The sequence below is a fragment of the Amblyraja radiata genome, chromosome 34 (genome assembly GCF_010909765.2).
Source record: "Amblyraja radiata isolate CabotCenter1 chromosome 34, sAmbRad1.1.pri, whole genome shotgun sequence".
NCBI lineage: Eukaryota > Metazoa > Chordata > Chondrichthyes > Rajiformes > Rajidae > Amblyraja > Amblyraja radiata.
In genome coordinates, this window is record NC_045989.1 from 14,204,047 (window position 1) to 14,227,169 (window position 23,123).

The window sequence follows — 23,123 nt, forward strand, 5'->3', positions numbered from 1 at the left end:
CTGTGGGAGGGGCGGTGCTGAGGGAGGGGCTGTGCTGTGGGAGGGGCTGTGCTGAGGGAGGGGCTGTGCTGAGGGAGGGGCTGTGATGAGGGAGGGGCTGTGCTGAGGGAGGGGCGGTGCTGAGGGAGGGGCGGTGCTGAGGGAGGGGCTGTGCTGAGGGAGGGGCTGTGCTGTGGGAGGGGCTGTGCTGTGGGAGGGGCGGTGCTGAGGAAGCGCAAGATTCTCCGCTCCCCCGGACTCGGGGCGGCTCCATCCGCTGACTTCATTCCTGTCCGCTGGGCGAGGCTGCAACTCCCCGCTTACCACCGCACCGACGTCCCTGGAAGTCCCGGCATCTCCACGGCTATTGCCTGGCCTCTGTGCCAGGATACCGGCTTCACCCCCGGCACAGTGGAGCGAGTGCACTCGGTCCCATGGATCTTCTCCTCGGTCCCAGCCATTCCTGTCCGAGCCCACCTCGGGTAATTTAAAATAGAGACGGAAACACCTGGCAGGCTGGTCCAGCCCGACATCAGCCCTCACACGGAGGGTTCGTGTCCCCGACACGAGGGGCGGCCTTGGGTAGTCTCTTGCCACAGCCCCCACCGCCTTGTTGTGGCAAGAAACTGCAGATGCTGGTTTAAAAAAACCAACAAAGTATTTGAGTAACATAGCGGGACAGGCAGCGTTGCTTCTGCAGATGCTGCCCGACCCACTGAGTTCCTCCAGCGCTTACGTTGTTGTTGAGAGACGGTTTCAGCGCTGTTTCCGCCATTCCCCCAATTCTCCCCAGTTACATCCAGGACCGCGTTACTGCTGCTTCCTCCACTCGTTAACGTCACCAGTTTTGCTGCTAGTTTCCACCCCGCTCTCATCTTCACACGGCCCATCTCCTCATCCATTCCAGGTCTCTCCTCTATCCTGTGATAGGCTGGACACCAGCATCCACCACAAGCCCACAGCCTCCCTCAGATTGGACCTCGTCCACCCTGCCTCCATTTCGTTCTCTCAGTTCGTGTCTTGCCCACAAATGCTCCAATGATGTGGATGTGCCCCTGAAATGTTTTTCTTCTTGCTTCCCCTCTACTGTAGTGGACAGAGCCTCTGTCCACATCTCATCCATATCCTGCTCTCGCCTCTTCTTCTAGACACCGCAAAACACATGTGCCCTGGTCCTCACCCATACCCCAGCATCAGCCACATTGGATGATGTATCCTACACATGTGGAGGAAATAGTGAAGAATAGTCATCCTATGTGGAGGCTGCTGCTCCACTGTTCAGCACCTGCGAGGGATGGTTGCCTTCCCGCCTCGCCTACTGCTCACATAGAACACATCTTCCCTTCCCATCATCCAGTGACCCAAAGAGGCGAGGCCGTGATTCACCTGCACCACTCCAGTCATTTTCACGAGAGAAACGGACATTGAGGGATGAATCACAGACTCAGGGTTTGTTCACTGACTCGTGAATTGTGGAATCAGAGAGGATTTACAAACCAATTTGGGAATTGAGCAAAGACACATGAATTTGCACAACTCGAAAATTAAATAGCATGCAAAGGTGAGTAGTTATTATCCCCACAATGTACATACACACCTTTGTACTCAGCAGGGGAAAAGGGTTGACAAGATGCGCCACCTGTGGATTCGCCCGAGCAGGTAACAGAACACAGAGAATAAACAGCGTCGACTCAAAGACTGTGTTCCAGTTTATTATCTTAAAGGACACAAGATGAATACCGAGGCAAAAGGCTTAAGAAAATGCCATTTTGAGGGGCTGAGAATTCAACCTTGCAAAGTATAATGATTTACAATATTGCAAAACAATGAAACTGAACAGCAATGGAAAAGATTTAAGAGAATTCAAAACCCAAGGAAAATATAACGGGTATAATGAGCAAAATAAAAACTGGTAACCAACTGTATGTGGAAAAGCAGAGACAAAAGGACAAGTTTTCTTTAATTTGGAGTTGATACACAATTGGAGGTGAAACATAATTTACGACTGTAAATCGGTGCAGTGGATGTTAGTTACAACATTAATATTCAAGCAAAATAAGCATAACATTTGGCACCAAAATTCAAATGCGAGGCAAATTCAAATAGGAATGAAAAATAAGACAGCATATTACTTGTAAATAATGAAATAGGGAAATCAATAGCCATGCAACGCAATATGGCACTCAATGCTGGTGCTTCCTTCTTTCCCCATGACCTTGGGGTCACATGTAACACAAACATCAGGTAGCACTGCCCTACTACAGAGACTACCTGCATTGCTAAACAAAGCGAACATCAAAGGGCTGATGGGGAAATTCAAGACCATTTGCAGGTTAATTCCAGGTCTTGTCACAGAGCAGCAGGAAGGTGCCACCACAGTGCACAGAAGCACATCTGCTTAAAGACATCAGCTGCTTGCTATAGTTGGTGGCACTTGGCAAAGGCTGAATCTTAACGGTGTCAAGAATCCCTTGCCTGTAGAATTGTATATGGCACTTTAAAAAGGACATTGCAGACAAACCAGTAATAACTATTTTGATAGATTAGTTCATATCCCATCAACAGGACAGCAGCATATCCTGTACTAAACTGGAGTGAATTGTGATGAACACGATCAGAAGTCCTGCAATTACTATAGCTTCTTCTATTTTTTTTTTAAAATCTCACCAGATTGTGCACATTATTAACTCTTGTTTCTTAGTTATTCCTCATTATAAACATGTTTAAATTGTCTGATTTCTTCCAGGAGATTGAAGGCTAAACAATTCTTTCCAGTAACAATTAGAGCAAGGCTTCAAGAGAGGCCGAGCTCACAAAAGGTTAGGAGGAAATTTCTTTCAGAAAGACCTGTTCAAAGTGTTGATCTGCAAATACTGTTTAACTGTTTACTGCACTTGGGACAACTCGTCTTCCCAATCCAAACCCCAGCAAACTGCAATATCGCACATAATGTCGAGTAATTGTTAATGCTCAACCTGCGATTACAAATGGCACACACTGGCACCATCAATAAACTGGCTCTGGGTCACAGAATGGAACTGGGGAGCTGTAAAATGAACAGAGTCTCAAAGTAAATCAATGCCCAGACCAGGCTGCAACATGGCCACTGGCAGCTGGAGCCTCATTATCCTTATCTGCTCCCCAGGAAGGAAATGGGGAGAGGAATAAAGCCTCAACTAATTACTATTCATGATTATTAGCTGAAACACCTGGTTTCAGTGAATCAAATTCTCAGCAAGTTAGAAGAGTGCCTTCAAGCAGCTCCTTGTGGACTGAGAGATTGGTACAGCACAGAGGCCATTCTGCCCAGAATGTCCTCGACAGCTGCTTTAATCAACAACTCCCTGCATCACTCTTGGCTCTCTAGATAAACACCGCTGCTCAGTCCCAGGCCACCAGTGAACACCCGGAGTTCTCACCCAGACGGAGTAAATACGAACTGAAGAAAAGGTATATAAACAAATCAATTGTGCATATTGGGTACCTGGGAATCAAGGGGGACACGTGATCAGAAGCTGCCCGAAGGGCAAAAGGGTCTTCAAGTCAGCTGCTGAGCAGAGGGTCTCTGCAGCAACAGAGCGAGGCGATGCGTTGCGAGGTTCAATACTACAGCTGGCGTTCCACAAATAGAATTCGTTTGTGATGACAGTTTGTTTCAAATACTGATTTTTAGTGTTTTTCATCTGAATGAAAGGCACAAAATTTAAGGATCAGGCCCCTAACCATCCAAGGACCCACACTTGGTGCAAGCACTGCCCGATGATTCCTTGTAGACCTGGAGCTGCACTGTGCACTGGTGCATGCCGTAGGAATGAAGCAAGATGTGCCGAGCCTTGGCCTGAACACCTTCCCATCTGGAGGTACTCTCTGGAACTGAATACAGACATTAATCAAAGCAGGCAGCCAACACGAGGATGCTGAGACTGGTGAAATCAGTGAACACTAGCCGGAGCTCCCGAGTGGTCAGTAGTTCTAACCAGAGCAAGTAGCACAAATGTCAGCAGGTCCTCGAGCACTGCCACCCAATTCTCCCACAAGGACAAAGCAAAGGCAACACAAATACTAAATCCTATCCTTCCAACATCCATCCGTCTCTCCCTCCCCCCCTCCTCCTCTCTATGAGCAACCACCACTCTCACATTCATCCCTTTACACCCCCCCCCCCCCCCCATTTTACCCGACCCATTCAGTATCTGAGCACCTGAAATGGTCACTGCACCACAGGAGGAAGACAAATGGAATTGTGAATACTTTTGGCCTTTACTTATATAAATTAGACTTCAGTAGCAGAGCCAGGCTTTACACCAGGCTGCGAGTGCACTGAAATGCTAAAATCGCACCCTTGGGCCACAGTGATAGATTTTATCATCAGCATAAAGCAGTTTTGCCAGCTTTAGTCCAATCCTCAGTCAGAGAATAGAAACAGCACTGATATGAACCCTTGTCAGCTTCAATGCGTATCTACACCAATCCCATTTACCTGTTGGTCCATATGTATTCCTCTGTTCCTTTCCTATCCATGTCCAAACGCCTTTCAAACATTATAATTGGACCTGCCTCTCCCACTTCCTCTCACAACATGTTCCAGAAAACCAAGACATGACCAAAATCTCCTCCGACCTAAATTTGCCCCCTCTGGTTCTAGATACTCCTGGCTAGGGGAAACAAAATTAGCTGTCTTATTTATGCCCCTCATAATTTTGTAAAGCTCAATGGCTACCCCTCATGCTCCTAGGTTCCAGTGAGAATAAACTCAGCCTATCCAATCTCTCCATTTAAATACAATACTCCATTCCGGGCAACATCCTGTTGAACCACCTCTGCACTCTCACATGTGTAACCACATCCTTGCTGCAGTGTAGTGGCCACAACTGTACACAATGTGGAAGAGACCTTTCAGCCCCCACTGGCCGAGTTCATTCCCCTGTTCCTGACCACAGTCAACAAGAGATGCAGAAAGAAGCCATTAGATCAAGGTTTTGCCACTAACTAAAGCCGCAAGGTTATTCCCACGGAGTTGGGTGGGGTGGATTTGATGTGTAAACCACTTACTCAGTTTTAAATGCACAATGGCTGCTGTTTTCCCCACAGTTAGTGACCATACATTCAGATCCTGAACAGAATGCACACCATCGATCTTCAGCAGAGAGTCCCGCATGTGATGTACATCAAGATGTCTTGGCGTGCCTGAGGGTACAAAATGTCCAATGAATGGGGGGTGAGGGGGAGGGGGGATTGGCAGGAGGATCAGTCAGTCACACAATGTTCAAGTGAGTTTATTGTCATGTGTTCCTGTATAGGACAATGAAATTCTTGCTTTGCTTAAGCACACAGGAAAAGTAGGCATTTACTACAAAACAGATAAATGTGTCCATATACCATGATAGTGTGTCCATATACCATGATAATGTGTCCATATACCATGATATACAATGTAAACCATCCATAAAGGTTTCGAACCTTTACCGCTGGATTTCCCTGGTGTCACGCTGCCGACAACTGGCATTGCTTGGAACGCACTGGTCTGCCAGAGAGTGATGACCTCCCCCGATGCAGGAGCTGATCACCTCGACGCGAAGGGCCCGCCGTCGGCTATGGAAGTCAACATCATCCCGTCAACGGGCTCGAGGACCCCGACGGCAGGTGAGCAAACGGGAAGAGATTGAACTTTTTTTCGCCTTCCATCACAGGGAGGAATGTGGAGAGGTCACTGTGATGGATGTTTATGTTAAAATGTGTTTTGTGTGTTCCGTTGCTTTTTATTTGAATGACTGACTTGGCAAATGAAATTCCTCGTATGTTGCAAAACATACTTGGCTAATAAAGTATTATTGCAGTTGTGATTTTTTAGTGATTGTGAAATGCAGAGTGTGAGGAAAAGACACAAAATATGCCTCAATCCATCACTATACAGGCACAAGTGGAACTCAAGCAGCACCAACTGGTGGTCTAATCACACCCAGCGGGCTAGGGGTGTTTTGGCCTTGTAATCCTTTCTCAGGATGAGGAAAATCCAGAACCAAAACAATTACTGCTCATGTATGAGCTCATTTATAAAATGCGTTGCACAACTCACAAGGCTTATCAGATCACCAGGGGTGGCACTCGGGGGAGTCCAGAGGTTTACTAGACAAAGGAAACATGAACTTTGTTTCTCTTCTCACAAATGTGGCCTGACCTGCTGAAAATTTCCAGCACTTTGTTTTTCCTACCAGTCGAGTTTGCGTTATAAAGTTGGAGGGGCAAGGATTGTATCCACTGGTGTTTAGAAGAGGGAGCTGAGTATGAAAACACAGATTATTGGAAATAGTCAGCAGGTCAGTCAGTCAAACTGTGAGGAAAATAGTTCTCATTTTAGGTCAATCAGCAAAGCAGAAGAGAGAAAAGTTGGTGTCATTATATGTAATTTTTTAATGATTGGGAATCAGCTTTCCTATCTTATATCCTTTATTTCCAGAATTCAACCCGTATCTTTTCCCCCTCCATCTCATGAACACTCCTCCAGATACTCATTCAGCATTCCTTCACGCACCACCTCCCACATTTGTGTCCTTCACTCTCTCCTGGTAACAGATTTCTCCTTCCCCTTCTGCTTTTCCTCATTTTCTTTGCAACTTAAAACATGTCACCTTTCTAACTCCTCCCAATTTGACCTGCAACATTTAACTCTAATTCTCTCTCCACATGTGCTGAATGACCTCCTGAGAATTTCCTGCATTTTTGCTTTTCAATTAGTTACAATAGAACATATGGGAATTCAGATTTGGAATACTGGTATTTTGCCCAATAGGGTGCAGAGATGAATTAACTAAATGGGAGATTTCACACTTTACGACATCAATGTTGATCACGATAAAGAAACGTACTCATAATAATGCGCTCTGATGATGTGGCTGCAGTTCAAGCGAGTACAACCTGATTTGATTCTCATCCAAAGGAGCAACTGACACATACCCGATATGGTTTACAAACCATTTATGATATAACGTCTAATATAAAATGCTGGAGTAACTCAGCGGGTCAGGAGGCATCCCAGGAGCATATGGATAAGAGATGTTTCAGACTGAAGAAGTGTTCCGAACCAAAATGTCACCTATCCATGTTCTCCAGGGATGCTGCTTGATCTGCTGAATTACTCCAGTATTTTGTGTCTTTCTTTGGTACAAGACAGCATCTTGCAGTTCCTTTTTATAACATTTTTGAAATGTAATATTTTATTCTCTTATTTGATAACTATTTAAGAAAATAATGGGGAGGAATGGGGGAAATAAAGCTGCAGATGTTGGAAAAACTGAAATGAAACAAAAATATGCTTCTGCAAGCCCTCTGCTAGTGCAGTAGGGACACATAGCACACCTCCCAGTGTCAGAATCCTTCAGAAGGTAGTGTTCACGGACATTATATACCCACTAATTACTATCACAAAACACAATTAACTTTTCTGTTGTGTGGGAAATAATGGTGCCTTCCATGAACCCGATACTCCTGGTGCAGGACCAGACTACTCCCCGATTAAAGCTGCTTTTCAACCACTATCTGTAAGAGAAGAATTTGTACTTTTGTGCTAAAATTTGTACCTTCCAGGAAGATCAGAACGGTGTCTCGCATTATTCGGAATGTCGTGCACAAAACGAGAATGGAGAAGATGTAGGTGCAAATTGGGTCAGCAATCTTGTAGGCTGGCTGTGGGAGAGTAAGAGTAACCATGAAGTGGAGTCAAAGCCACAACACCATGCTGGGTCATGGACCCAATCAGTCGTGTGTTTCACACACCCAAAACATCCGTTAACATCTGGTCAAAGGACAATTACAATAATACATCACGCTTGGGAATTTGCTGGTTTTGAACAAGCAGATTTCTTGAATTTACTGAATTATTGAATGATACTCCCAATACACTTTTACTTTGCATGTTATAGAGTCAACTGTAATTTTATCAGTGAACCCAGCACATTTAAAGAAAGCATAAAATGGCTCTGGATGAGTTTAGAAGGCACAGTTAATCAAGAATTTGATGCAGACTATTTGTTAACAGACTGCCTCCTAGCATCATCTCAACACCCAAAAGTCATGTAAATCCAATCCCATTCTATTCAATGTCTCCAAAAATGGCAAATACGCCAAACTATCTGAATTCAGATAGTTTGTGGGGATCTGAGAGAATCATCCCAAGTTGAGAAAATGTGTAGGATGGTACTGCAGATTCTTTTTAAACTGAAAAGAGACAACAACAAAAAAAATATGGAGTAACTCACCTGGTCAGACAGCACCTCTGGAGAAAAGGAAAAGATGTTTTGGGTTGAGATTCTTCTTCAGACTGAGATCCAGGGAAAAAACTCTCAGTCTGACTTTCAGTTCGAAGAAGGGTCTCAACCCGAAATGTCACCTATTTCTTTTCTACAGGGATGCTGCCTGATCCGCTAAGTTACTTCAGCATTTTGTGTCTATCATCCCAAGTTGAGAACACAGCAACCATGTACTTGGGAGTTTTTACTCCCTTGGACAGGTCCAACTGCTCTCTTTCTGTGCTATAAAGTCTTTGTATTTACAACAAATGTCAGGTATTCAACAAGTCAAAGTACAGAGATAGGGCCAATTAGCATGCTGCCAGAGAAATAAAGGCAAATGACATGTTGGCCATTACTGCAAGAGTATTTAAATACAGGAATACAAATATCTTAGTACAATTATATGGGGCTTGATTCAATAGTTACAATAGAAAGATGGGACTTCAGATTTAGAATACTGGTATTTAGTCCAATAGGGGTCAGTGTTGGTTTCTTTAAAGAAGGATATACCATCCAGAAAGGAAGTGTCCCCAGACTGGTTCCAGGGAGGTGGATTTGCCATTCTTGGACTGATCAATAGGCTGGAATTGGATTTGCAAAACTAGTATAATGAAAGGCGATCTCACTGACCATTACAAACTCTTGCCCGGCTCGACAGTCTGGGTGCAGGGAGGACAATTTCTCCTGAGATAGAAATCTTTAACCAGGGCCACAGCCTCAGAATAAGGGGTAGGGCATGTAGGAGAGAGATGAGGAGAAATGTCCACGCAAATGGGTGAATCGCTGGAATTCCCTGCCCGCCGGAGAGCCCAGGAAGTTCAGTCCTCGAGATAATTCAAAACAGATCAGTGGTTCACAACCACACCTCCCCAGGAACAATATTGGAAAGGGGATGAATGCCGACCTGGTCAGCAAACCCGTGACCCTGAAAACAAATATTAAAAATAGATGTTCAAACAGGATATGTGGAGTGTGCAGGAGCACACCATTGTGGTATTGCAGGGAAGGCAAGAGGCCCCAAAATCTACTCCCTCCGATTCTTATTTATGAGTCATTTTGTTCCACTCCAAATCATATTTTCGTCTCCCAAAACTTAGCATTGATTTCACAGACAAGTGACAACACCTTGCACCTGAAGGACTAAACCAGTTTTACCCACTCCATTATGGAACCATGCAGTGCACAGGATTATATAATTTGCAACAAAAGAAGGTCACACGTACTTCAAAGCGAATGATATAGGCTGCCATCAGGACACCAATACTCTGCATCATGTCTCCCAGAGCATGGATGAAAGCAGCTCGCACAGCCAGAGTCCCAGAACCATGAGCGTGTCCAGGCGCTCCCCTGGTTTCTGAAGGGCAGTGGGAATGGGAATGGGAATGGGTGGACTGATTCAGCAAAAACCCCATTCTGTTAAATTTAAATTAAAAACATGAAAGTTTTAAACATTGAACAATGTGCATACACAATCGCTTGGTCAGTGTTTGACCACAAAACCCTTCATCATTCTGCATAGTCAAAGTATTACCGAGTATAAACCTGGCATGCAGCCTGGCATCACCTCAACACCTGGCATAAAACCTCGATCAAGTGAAGCCAAATTAATTTAATCAAATAATTTCATCTCAGTGGATGGAAATTAATTCTCCTAAACACAGTGATTAAGTTAGAGCACAAATTAACACACAGAGAACCGCAGGTGCTGAAATCTTGAGTAAAACACCAAGTGTTGGAAAGGTGATGTTTTGATTTGGAACCTTTCTTCAGACTTTTGAAGAAGGATCTCTACCCAAAAGATTGCCAGTGCTGGAAATAAGTTTTGCTTGGGAAGAATTGCAACAATAGCACCTTCAGAACTGTCGCTGTTCAGAGATGTGCTTACACCCTACACTGCACTTACCCCTTGATGCTGGGCACTGTCCCTCTCCCCTACACCCCCAAACACTGCTGGGCACCCCCTCCCAAGGCTACTAGACTCACTCTGACCTGGTGCCACCCTCTTCCAGCAATGTCTAATTCCATACTGTTCCCACCCAACCACACTTCTGGGCACTCACAATATCAGCCAATACTAATAATCATTACCCGACATTCCTCCGACCTTTGGATGTTACAACCAATTAATCCGTGAAATTGGACTTCCAGCCCAAATGATGCGTGTAAAGACATTGTGGACTGCAGAGGCAGACATAAAATGTAGAATCAATGCTAGGGTGGTGTTTAACATGCTCAGGAAGGAGCTCAAAACACATCTCAATCAACACCAAAATACGCATCTTTAACTCAAATGTGAAACAGGTGATGCTGTATGGATCAGAGACATGGAAAACAACAAAACATACTACAAACAGGCTGCAAACACTTATGAACACCTGCCTTAGGAGAATACTTAACATCTGGTGGAGAGGCAATGTCAGCAATGTGGACCTGTGGAAAAGAACAAGCCAGGAGCCCACTGACTTACAAATTCGAAGGAGAAAATGGAGTTGGAGTTGGACCCTCAGGAAACCTGCCACAAACATCACCCGGCAAGCCCTGAAACTGAACCCCAGGGAAAAATGAAAAGAGGTCGCCCCAGGAACAGCTGGAGAAGAGGTGTCCAGAGAGAAATGTCTGAGAGTGGGCTCAACTGGGGAGATCTCAAAAGAATTGCCAACAATCGAATGAGGTGGGGGACATTTGTCAATGGCCTATGCTCCCCAGAGGAGCAAAGGGCTTAAGAAGAGAAGAAGGACTGCAGCAGAGTGTTTGCCATGATACGGATGATAATTCAGCTCTTTAAAGCAAATGCTAGACTTACACAAGGTTAATGGCAACTCCAACAGCTGCAATGATAATCATCACGTCTGCATTGATCTCAAAGTCCTGGTGTATGGTCCTCTGAACAGCCTCATAAACAAGCCCTATGGTTACAGCGTAGATCAGCAACACACTGAGCACCGCCGCCAGGGCCTCTGCAACAGACGGGGAGAAAGTTAGTCACATTAATAATGTACAAAACAAATAATGCAAGCATTGTCAACCCTACGACTGAAGAGACTTGTCAGGAGGAATGGGCTGATCACATCAAGCACAATGATCATTGTCACAACTACATGACAACTGAACCAATGCTAAATATACAAGGAATGTGAATACCACAGCATTTTAGTACATTGTTTTCAAATTTGCTCCATTCATTTCTGCGTTCTGCAGCATCCTTGGCTCGGTTACCAAGAAGGACCTTCAACCCATGCATCCTAGCTGAGCCCCAGAACTTCATCCCTCACCTCATCCCATCATGTGCTGAATTCCTGTCACCCCAGATCTCTGTAGTTTGGTTTCTATCCTGTTCAGGCAAGTCACCTGCTTTACCTTGGATTTTGATCTGGTTGAAATCCCAAGGAATGTAACACCTTCTCCAGTGTTCAGAAGCAAAAACCAACTGTAGAGTCAAGCGCATTCCGTAGATGCTTGCATTTCCTGCCTGGTCCTCCTAGTCAGATCATTCTCCCTCCATATGCAGATACAAGCTGCAGCAATCACCACCTGGAACATGCTGTCCATGTAACCTCTGGCCTTACAGATGTCACCAGAGTGACAGCAAGCCCTGCTCAAGGTCTGAACTCGAGACCTTAAGCAGTTCCGGTTAACAATTACTGCAGGTGTAGTTGCCAACAGCTCAAGACTTGGTACCCAGCTACATTGTCAGTTTATTCAACTCAATATGTTGTTTTCTTCTTAATTCAATTTTCTTTCTGTTATTTTTAATACTAATCACCACATCTTTCCCCCATGCAACGAATTCCCAATTTCACCAAATTGTCACATCTTCACTGCTGCCAAAATACACTTAGGGAACATACTGTACTTGGCTTCCAGTACATACAAAGACTAAATATTTAATTAGCACTTTTAAAGAAGCACTGTTTGGAGCAAGACCACAGCTGACATCCTCATAGGGAACTTTTTTCCCCCCATCATTGACCAAGTTGGACACCCTGCATGATTACATCTGCAACCAGTACTTTTGTAATTGATACGTCTGTCCAAGGCAGTATTGGTCGCATTAGTAGAAGAATTGGACAGTATTGATAGCTCCAACAATTTCCTTCAACATCATTGAGGATAAGGCACCATGGATTCAGTGACATCCCAAACTCCACCCTCAAGATTCGCTCCTTCCACCACTGTGGCTACAATGTGCAATATCAAAGAATGCTCTGCGGTTACTTATCTAGGTCCCTGACAGTAGCCCCACAAACTTGCAATCTCTTCCACCAGCAAGAGCAGAGAATCACCGCCATCTGCAGGTTCCCCAACTTGCACATTGGGCTGATTAGGAAATATACTTATAAACCTCATCATCACTCAGTCTCAATACTGAATCTCCCTTGCCAACAGCCATCAAAAATGTGGCTCATCAACACCTTCTTCAAAGCAGTAAAGGCAATAGATGCTGGCCTTACCAACGATAGTCAAATCCAACAAATGAATTAAGAATTGTAATTCTAACAAGACATAAAGGAGATAGGCAGAGCAGGTGCAAGGGAAGAAGTGGCATTTTCAAGGTGAGATTGCAGTAAAAAATACATTAAAAGAACACAGCTTTCTCACTTTTTTCCACCTAGACAACACCTTGACTCGTGCAGTCTTCATCTGTGTTATAATTATACTGCAGAAATCATGACCCCCATCCCTGTACACACACTCTTACTCTTTCCTTCTCCACCAGCTCTTCTCTAGAGTTTTGTCCAAACTTTCAGCCTCAGTCACAGATGCAATACATTTGGAGCACACAAAGTCACTCCTCACCAGATTAGGCAGTCAATGCTGTGTAGCATAATACACTCTCCATTGTCTTGTTGTAAATGTTGTGCCTTTAGGTCTAAAGGTAGTGTGTAGGTGAAGCATACAGCAATTATTGTTTTATATTTAGGGACATAATACAAAGTTCAAACAGTGAGTCACTGTTCGACCGACTAATAAGGGTTTTCCAATGTAATGATTTTTAGTTCAGTTTACCAACACACAAATTCCATTACACTAAAACAAATCCAGGAGTGAGTGTACGGTTGAACTGAATAAATAAGCAAAGACCGATACAGTACAGGAGGAGGCCATTCACATTATCTTGTGCCGTCTCTTTGATGGAGCTACCTATATAGTAAGATAGTTTTCAATAATATGTGAAGCATATGGATACAGGCTAAAACAAAGATAGTTTAATTTGCAGTTAAAATTAAGCTTTGATGAACATGAACCACAATTCCTGGGGTTTACCCACCCCCTCCAGATGTTCTGCAGATGTTCCCTGGTATGATTGTCACTGGCACGAGGAGCCACATCTGCAAGCACAGAAACACACCCCAACCATTGAATTCCCTATCATTATTGTTCTCACACTTTCTTCCCGCTCTCCTATGCAGCCGAGCCATTCAGTGTCATGACCCTGACTCTCTCTGCATTCCTTTACAGACCCCTAATAGCGTGCCAAAGGGAAGTCTGCTCAACAACGATGACTCGCTCATTACTCATGGGCTTCTTCTAGTCTGACCCAATCAGTCTGAAGGGCCCCTACCTGAAACATCACCTATTCATGTTCTCCAGATGTGCTGCCTGACCTGCTGAGTTACTCCAACATTCTGTATCTCTCCTTCCAGTCTGATTGATGGTCCCCCATGAACTCTGCCTTGTCAAACCCAAGCTACAATGTAATCACCTCCCCAATCATGTTATTCACAGAGTTATCAGCCCCATGGATGCACCTCAGTGACTCTTAGCATCGGCCCAGCTCTGAAACAGCACAAGCTGCTGCAACTGGACATGACAATTTCTGGAACATGTCATCTAGCACCTCCCTCATGATGCATAGGGTGCATCCTCCTGGAGAATCTGTCCTGCCAGGCCACACCCTCACCAAAACCTTGAACAATAAGTGTCAAAAGACTCACCATACAACTACTGACATTCAGAAGCTCATGGTGAACATTCCCACACAGACAACTCAGCATTACCAGCCTCCCTGAACCCCCTCCCCCCCCCCACCCTCCCCCTCCCGTTATATACCAAAACCCACACTCGCAAGACCATGGTGCATGAAACGTATTGAGATACCGCATCGACAAAAAGTGCTGGAATAACTCAGCGGTTCAGGGAGCAACCCTGGAGAACATGATGGGTGATGTTTCCGGTCGGGACTTCAGCATCCCTTTATAAGCTCCCAAATTGTACTGGGGAGTCAGCTAACTGTACTTGGTTAGTGAGAGGCTCCCTCCATTTCCCCATGCAGTTCCCTCCCTTCCCACCCCCACAGGGCGGCTTGCTTACCTCATCAGCTGAAATGGCAAGCTCCGCATTAAAGCCTCTCTTCATTATACTTTTCCTATAACTTTAGCCCATCATCTCTCCTGATCAATCTCAATTTAGGACTGTCAGCTTGAAGTGCTGAGAGAGCAAAGCCAGGACTGCAGCAAGACAAATACTTTATACCACAGCACGTCTGGATGGCAAAAAGTTGATATTGATCCATAACTAAGGAAATTAACACACAGTAATCATCCAACCAATTGTGCACCAAAAAGGTGAAGTGAGAGCTTACAATAATCAGGCAAATTATCACGTACCGAATCGATGCCAGCCGAACGTGAACCTGTTACTTGGAGGCCTTGCAGAAAGATATAGTGCAACCAAGGAAGCAGCAATCCCCAGCACATCGGCCAGCATGTGAACAGCATCAGTCATGATCGCCAGGCTGTTAGAAAGCCACCCTCCTGGTTAGTGGGGAAAGAAAGGGGGGGGGGGGGGAAACCCACTTAGACAAAATCACTGAACATAAGAACAGGAGACAGTGCTTCAACTTGCTCCACCATTCATTAACATCCAGATTGATCTCTCAAATCCCTTCATACTTTTGGTGACTGCCATAGCATAACATGTACCACATTGACTTAGTCCTCTAAATGTTAAGGTCAGAATTCGCAATCTATTAAAGGATCGCAACCCAATTAATCGCCTGTCCAACCCCCCACCCCCCCCCCCCTCCCCCTCCCCTCCCCCTCCCCGATGTTGTCTGATCTACTGAATCCCCCTCTTGCACTTTGTATTTTACTTGGACGTAAATGTTGATTGGTTGGTGAGCAAGTTTGCGGACGACACCAAAATTGCAGGAGTTGCAGACAGTGAGGAAGGCTGTCAGGAGATACAGCGTGATATGCATCAGCTGCAGAAACGGGCAGAGATATGGCATATGGAGCTTAATCGGAGCACATGTGAGGTGTTGCACTTTGGGAGGTTGAATGTAAGCGGAAAGTATACAGTTAATGGCAGGACCCTTAACAGCATTGAAGTGTAAAGGGATCTTGGCATCAGAGTTCATAACTCACTGAAGATTGCAGCACAAGTACATAGGGTGGTAAAGAATGTGTTTGGTATGCTTGGCTTTATTGCCGGGGCATTGAGTACAAGAGTCAGGGAATCATGATGCAGTTCCATAAGACCGGTTAGGTCGCATTTGGAGTATTGTTTACAGTTCTGGTCGCCCCATTACAGGAAGGATGTGGAGGCTTTGGAAAGGGTACAGATAAGGTTTACCAGATTCTGCCATTACAGGTGCTCCAGAACATTAGTGTGCCCTTCCCTCAACACTCGTCACCCCATACTTCTCCTTGGTGAAAAGTTCCATTCAACCTTTCCACCATCAGCTTTCCTTTACACACTGTTCCCAGTACCCCCCCCACCCCACCCCTCCCCTCCCCTCCCCCCACCACCACCACCCCCCCCCCCCCCCCACCCCTCCCCTCCCCTCCCCCCCACCACCACCACCCCCCCCCCCCCCCCCACCCCTCCCCTCCCCTCCCCTCAAGTTCAGATAGCAAAGCTCCCTTTTCCACTAGAGGTTTTGTCCAAAATTCTGATAACTGCCTAATTTAAAACCAAAAACACAACTTCCCCTTAGTCCCACTCGCCTTCCCCATAGTATCCACGGATGCTTCCTTGTTAAAGGATTTATACCAAAGCAGGCTGATTTCCAGCAAAGGCTGAATTTTGCACCAATTATGCAGCACATTAAAACCCAGAAATGGTAGGATGCAATCTTCTATCCAATCAATTACCCCACTCGTAAATTACAAAGAGGCATAAAACTGTAAAACTATTCAACAAAAGTTCAAATTGTCATCCAAATATCCAAAATCAAACTTACCCACAAGTTCTCCAACGGTAAACAAACTGTAGAGTGTAACAGCAATCCACAATTTTCTTTTTACTGTCCTCTGCTTGACTAATTCGGAGTTCTTTGTACAATGTTTGCATTCCTCATTACACTGCCCAGCTTCTTGAAATTCATCCTGCAAGCCTGGTTTCTGAAAAGCCTCCAACTCCTCATGAGTGTTGGTGCTCTCGCCATTGGCTTCCGTGCTCCCATTACAAATCACAATCGGCACATTTGCAATCTCCTCAGTCTGATCAAAAGTGACCACTTGCAGTGTACAGGTACTGTTGAATGTCGACATATCTCCATCGTCCTCTGCATCATCAGCAAAGTCTAGTGCAACAGTGTCACTTGTTAAGTCCGTGCAGGCTCCGTCATCTTGGTGGGTGAATGACTTCAATTTACTCCATAAGGATTTAGCCATGATCACTCAAGGTCAGCAATGGACACCAAGTGTTGGTCAGAGCTGGATATTCCTTCCTCCTGTACAGTTCTAATGCTGCTTCTTTTCTGCCCCAGGAGACCAGCAATGATTAACCCAGCATCGTCAGAACACCCTGCAACAAACAGAAACACATTAACTGCATTCACCGATCACTGCAACACAAGTGTTAGCCTTCCGATCCAGTGCACTGTGTACAGGGACAACATGTTCAAAGTGCTGACATCTCTCAACGCATTCTCATTTCATGGCTCAGCTCTCTCCAATCAGTGGCCAGTCTCGGAGAAATCAGTCACCCGTTCCCTGATGTTATCGCTGAAATATCACAACACACCAACAGAGCCCGTTACCAAAAGCAGACCCGAAGCGAAGCAAAGCAAAGCAAGTAGGAATGTTTGACATTTCCCTATGCAGACCAAGGAAGCCACAGGACTTCCCAGTGTGAACTCAACAAGCCGACAGTAATCAGTAATCTCAGCGCAGACACATGATGTTGCTCTGCTTTAAAGCAGCGCCTGGGTTCGTCAATGGTCACACTCACTGCCAGACCCTCGGCCTTGAAGACCCCAAGCCCCGGACACCCTCCAGAGCCCAGCCCAGAGCTTCCTTCAAAGGTCTCTGCAGGGGCCACTCTCCCTGACTACCAACCCCGGGACGGCATCATATCTCGTCCGTGCGACGTGAAGCGTGAGCAAGCCAAGGCGGGAGGCGCGACCCCGGCGCCCAGCTCACCCCAGGGCCCGGCGCTCGGACACAGCTGCCAACGCAATCAGCCTATCATGATGGGCATTAGAATCAGCAACGCCCCCGGTGACGGTAATAGGTTTCCAGCCTATCAGAGACCAGAGCACATGATTGATGGTAACCACAGCCAATCGCGGTTTGAGGACGACCTTGACCCTCTCCCCGCCTCCAACAACTCGGCCTGTGACGCCGAGTGTAGTGCGGGGCTGAGCCAGAGGGGGCGCAAGTACCTTCCCCGCGCACGTCCAACGGGCCCTCCTCCCCCCGCGCCTTTTTCCACAGAAGCTGACCGACCTGACAAGTATTACTTGTTCTTCATTTACAATTGATTTTTTGGCTCATTAATCTTAAATCCTCGCGTTGAGTCTGGACAAGTAAAACGTCAACAATTATTTTCCTCCCACAGTTGCTGCTCGACGAACGAGTTTCTCCAGTAATTTAAATTGAACACAATTGAGGATCAGCTCTGAAAAAAATGGCTCAAGGATGGAAGATAACGTGTTGTGGCAAGTGGTTGTCTTATTTTCACAATAGACAGTTGTGTAGGAAGGAACTACGAATGCAGATTTATACTGAGGATAGACTCAGTGGGTCAGGCAGCATCTCTGGAGAAAAAGTCTGAAGAAGGGTTCCCACCTGAAACATCACCCATCCTTTTTCTCTAAATATGCTGCCTGATCTGCTGAGTTACTCCAGCACTTTGTGTGTATCTATCAGACAGTGTGCCAAGGTTAATGCTAGAATCACCTGGTCGCCTTGTTCTACAATTAGGTTAGTAATTCTTCCAAGGGTTGGGATGCCACAAAAATGGATCTCTTGAAGGAGGAGTTCATCATGTGACTGGTGGTCAGAGATTGCGGCATCTTCTTTGGCAATTGAATGTTGTTTATATTTTCCTTGTGTGGTTAATGCCTAGTGCTTCATTGTTCAACCCAATTACCAGGCTGCAAATGTCAAAGTGCTAAGAGATCTTGAGAGATGGGTGGGGTTATCTTTAATGTGTTGGGTATATTTTGGTAGTTGTTGGGAGGGGTGTGTGCAAGTGGAAGAAGTTGAGTTCGCTGGTCAAAGGGAATGCTTTGTTCACTGTGAGTGAAATGAATATTGGAATACAATTTAATTGTCTGCAATATGACAAAGGCGAGCAGAATGGGCAGAGTGGTGGAAATAGAATTTAGTACTAAATTGTGAGGTGATACATTTTTGGAGAAGGAGTGGAAAAATGCTATAAAAACTTAATGGCATTGTTCTGAAGGATGTGCAGCAACAGTGTGACTTGAGATTCATGTTTGAAAATGGCAGGACACGTTGAGTGAATGCTTAACAAAGCATATGGGATTTTACACTTCAGCATGAATCACCTGTTAGGGATGGTTCCAGAGGACTTGAAAATCATGAATGTAACCTAACCCCCACTGTATAAGAAGAAGCGTGGCAAAAAAAGAGGAAATTTTTGCCAGAAGTCTGACTTCGGTGGTTAGTAAAATTTTAGAGTCCATTATAAGGATCAGGTTTCCAGGTACAGGTACTTCGAAGTACATGATATAGGATGCTGAATGCAGCATGGTTTTGTAAAGGGGAGATTTTGCCTGACAAATCTATTAGAATTATCTGACGAAGTAACAAGCAGGATAGACAAAAGAGAGTCAGTGGACGATGTTGGATTTTCCGAGGGCCACTGATAAGGTGCCGCATGTGAGGCTGCTAAATAAGATAGGAGCTCATGGTATTCAAGGCAAGGTACTTGCATGGACAGAAGATTGGCTGACTAGCGGAAGGCAATGAGTGTGAATAAAGGGGGCCTTTTCTTGTTGGCTGCCGGTGACTAGTAGTGTTCCTCAGGAGTTGGTCGGCTACGTTTCATTTCAATGATCTGGATGATGGAACTGAAGGCTTTGCGGCCAAGTTTGCAGATGATACGAAAATAGATGGATGGCCAGGAAGCAGGGGATCTGCAGAAGGAATTGAATAGGTTGGGAGAGTGGTCAACGTAGTGTCAAATGGAATAGAGTGTAGCAAAGTGTACGGTCATGCACTTTGGTCAAAGGAATAAAGACACAGACTATTTTCCAAATGGGGAGAGGGTTCTGAAATTGGAGGTGCAAAGGGATTGAGAGTGCTGGCGTAGGATTTCCAGAAGGTTATTACGCTGGTTGGGTCGGTGAGAGAAGGCAAATGCAATGTCAGCATTCATTTCTAGAGGACCAGAATATAAAAGTAAGGATGTAATGATGAGGCTTTATAAGGTGCAAGTCAGGCCTTATTTGGAATATTATGAGCAGATTTAGGCCCCATACCTGACTTAGGCCCCATTGCAGATGGTCCAGAGGATGGTTCACAAGAAAAACAAAATGCTGGAGGAACTTACCTCTAGAAAATTGTTCTGAAACTTTATAAAGCTCTGGATAAGTTATACCTGGAATACTATTTCTGGTACAATTGGTCTTAAGTGGATGTTGAGGAGATTCATGAGAATGACTGTAAGAATAAGGGATTTTAGCTATGAATAGGAACCTAAATTTGTGCTTCTAGACCACTGGGATCTCTTCTGGGGAAGAGGTAACCTGTACAAAAGGGACAGGTTGCACCTTAATTGGAGGAGGACCAACATTCTGACAGGTAGGTTTGCTAGTGCTACACGGGTGGGTTTAAACTAAATATTGAGAGGGGGGAGCAACAACGTGGAAGTGTGTGTGTGCAGTTAATGGGAAAGAGAGTGTAGGAAAAGTCATGTTTAAACTAATAGGGCAGGAGGATGGGAACCAATGATGGGAGACAGAGGGCTGTAGGTTGAGGGGAGAAGCAAAAAGTAGAAGGGAGAAAAGAAAAACAAATCTGAAAGCTTTGTACCTTAATGCGAGGAGCATTCGTAATAAGGTGGATGAATTAAATGCGCAGTTAGTTGTTAACGGATATGATATAGTTGGATAGATATTACGGAGGCTCCAGGGTGATCAAGGCTGGGGGCTCAATATGCTGGAGGTATTCAAGATTCAGGAAGGATGGACAGAAAGGAAGAGGAGGTGGAGTGGCATTGCTGGTTAAAGAGGAGATTAATGCAATAGCAAGGAGAGACATTAGCTTGGATGCTGTAGAATCTGTATGGGTAGAACCGCGAAATAGCCAAAGGCAGGAAACGCTTGTTGGAGATGTGTACAGACCACCAAATAGCAGTAGTGAGGTTAGGGATAGCATCAAACAGGAAACCAGGGATGCGTGTAGCAAAGGTACAGCAGTTATCATGGGTGACTTTAATCTACATATAGATTGGGCTAAACAAATTGGTTACGTTGTCTCTAACTGAGACAATGACAATAAATTTGAATACAATACAATACAATACAATACAATGCTGAGGAGGAGGATATCCTGGAATGTATAGGGGATGGTTTTGTAAACGAATGTGTAGAGGAACTGGCCATCCTAGACTGGGTATTGTATAATGAGGAAGGATTAGTTAGCAATCTTGTTGTGCAAAGCCCCTTGGACAACAGTGACCATAATATGGTGGCATTATGGGGAACAAAGAAATGGCAGAAGAGTTAAACAGGTACTTTGGTTCTGTCTTCACTAAGGAAGATACAAACGATCTCCCTGATGTACTAGCAGCCAGAGGATCTAGGGTGACGGAGGAACTGAAGGAAATTCACATTTGGCAAGAAATGGTGTTGGGTAGACTGATGGGACTGAAGGCTGATAAATCCCCAGGGCCTGATGGTCTGCATTCCAGGGTACTTAAGGAAGTGGTTCTAGAAATCGTGGGTGCATTGGTGATCATTTTCCAATATTCTCTATGTATTCAGGATCAGTTCCTGTGGATTGGAGGGTTGCTAATGTTATCCCACTTGTTAAGAAAGGCGGGAGAGAGAAAACAGGGAATTATAGACCAGTTAACCTGACACATTGGTGGTGGGGTGATGCTGGAGTCAATTATAAAAGATGAAATAGCAGCATATTTGGATAGCAGTAGCAGGATTGGTCTGAGTCAGCATGGATTTATGAAGGGGAAATCATGCTTGAATAATCTTCTGGAATTTTTTGAGGATGTAACTAGTCATCCCTGTCAGGCGTAAAAATATAATGAAGAAGGCGGCTCAACTGTGGTGAACGAAGGAAATTAGGGAAAGTGTTAAATCCAAGGAAGAGGCAAATAAATTAGCCAGAGGAAGCAGCAAACTAGAGGACTGGGTGAAATTTTGAATTCAACAGAGGACAAAGGGGTTAATTAAGAGGGGGAAATTAGAGCACGAAAGAAAGTTTCGGGGAATATAAACACTGACTCTAAAATCTTCTTTAGATATGTGAAGAGGAAAAAATTATGTTCACCTTCATATTTATTGTCACATGCTCCAAATGGTACAGTGAAATTGGTGTTACCATACAGCCATACAAATAAAAAGAACACAATACACGATAGAGTTTAACATAAACATCCACCACAACGGAATCAACGTTTCCCACTGTGATGGAAGTTCAGTCATCTTCCTCTTTGTTCACCCGTGGTCGGGGCCTTTGAATCCTCCGCAGTCGCTGCGACGGACGGCCCGATGTACAGGCCCTCTCGCCGGGTTGATCGAATCTCCAGCGTCGGAACAGATCGGAACACACTCGCGGCTTGGAGTTTCCGAATTGGCCGATTAGTGAAGACAAATGTACAGTATGTCCCTTCCAGTCAGCAACAGGTGAATTAATAATGGGAAACCAAGAAATGGCAAAACAGTTAAATGAGTACTCTGGTTATGTCTTCACAATTTGCCAGAAATATTAGGGGACCGAGGATCTAGTGGGAGGGAGGAACTGAAGGGAATCCACATTCATCAGGAAATGGTGTTAGGTAAACTGTTGGGATTGAAAGCAGATAATCTGCAAGGCCTGATGGTCTGCATCCCAGAGTACTCAAGGAGGTAGCCCTATAAATCATGGATGCATTGGTGATCATTCTCCAATGTTCTATAGTCTCTGGATCCGTTCCTGTGGACTTTTTAAGAAAGGAGGGAGAGAGAAAAAGGAATTATAGGCCAGCTAGCCTGACATCGGTAGTGGGGAAGATGCTTGAGTCGATTATTAAAGATGTAATAGCAGTACATTTGGAAGGCAGTGACAGGATCGGTCAAAGTCAGCATGGATTTATGAAGGGGAAATCATGCTTACCTAACCTTCTGGAATTTTTTGAGGATGTAACAAGTAGAATGGATAAAGGAGAGCCAGTGGATGTGGTGTATCTGGACTTTCAAAAAGCCTTTGGTAAGGTCCCACACAAGAGATTAGTGTGCAAAATTAGAGTACATGGTATTGAGGGTAGGGTATTGACATGGATAGCGAACTGGTTGGTAGACAGGAAGCAAAGAGTAGGAATTAACAGGTCCTTTTCAGAATGGCAGGTAATGACTAATGAGGTGCCACAAGGCTCAGTGCTTGGACACCAATTATTTACAATAATAATAATAATATATTTTATTGTCATTGCACATAGGTG

At 44.9% G+C, this 23,123-nt stretch overlaps 1 protein-coding gene across 2 annotated transcripts; it reads right to left on the reverse strand.

The window, feature by feature from the left end:
• Positions 1–1,665: 1,665 nt before the first annotated feature.
• On the reverse strand, positions 1,666–17,693 carry slc30a4 (solute carrier family 30 member 4). 2 transcript variants are annotated; one of them, XM_033050696.1, is made up of 8 exons: positions 17,636–17,693; positions 16,453–17,018; positions 14,876–15,022; positions 11,071–11,224; positions 9,491–9,680; positions 7,557–7,662; positions 5,032–5,166; positions 1,666–3,852 (listed from the first exon to the last, which is right to left on the reverse strand). In XM_033050696.1, exons 2-8 carry the CDS (start codon positions 16,883–16,885, stop codon positions 3,698–3,700), a joined length of 1,320 nt encoding a protein of 439 aa, XP_032906587.1. In that variant the 5' UTR covers positions 16,886–17,018; positions 17,636–17,693; the 3' UTR covers positions 1,666–3,697. The 2 variants fall into 2 exon arrangements, with proteins under 2 accessions (XP_032906587.1, XP_032906586.1); XM_033050695.1 differs by having other exon boundaries at positions 17,552–17,681.
• Positions 17,694–23,123: the final 5,430 nt, after the last annotated feature.

What these genes read in the sequence shown, in the direction of transcription:
- slc30a4 (XM_033050696.1), bottom strand. Translation starts at nt 16,885, where the DNA reads ATGGCTAAATCCTTATGGAGTAAATTGAAGTCATTCACCCACCAAGAT. An exon ending in GTTCGGCTGGCATCGATTCG is followed by an intron (nt 11,225 to 14,875) that starts GTACGTGATAAT and finishes CGTCTGTTGCAG; the next exon opens with AGGCCCTGGCGGCGGTGCTC. An exon ending in CGTTCTGATCTTCCTGGAAG is followed by an intron (nt 5,167 to 7,556) that starts GTACAAATTTTA and finishes TTGTACCCTCAG; the next exon opens with GCACGCCAAGACATCTTGAT.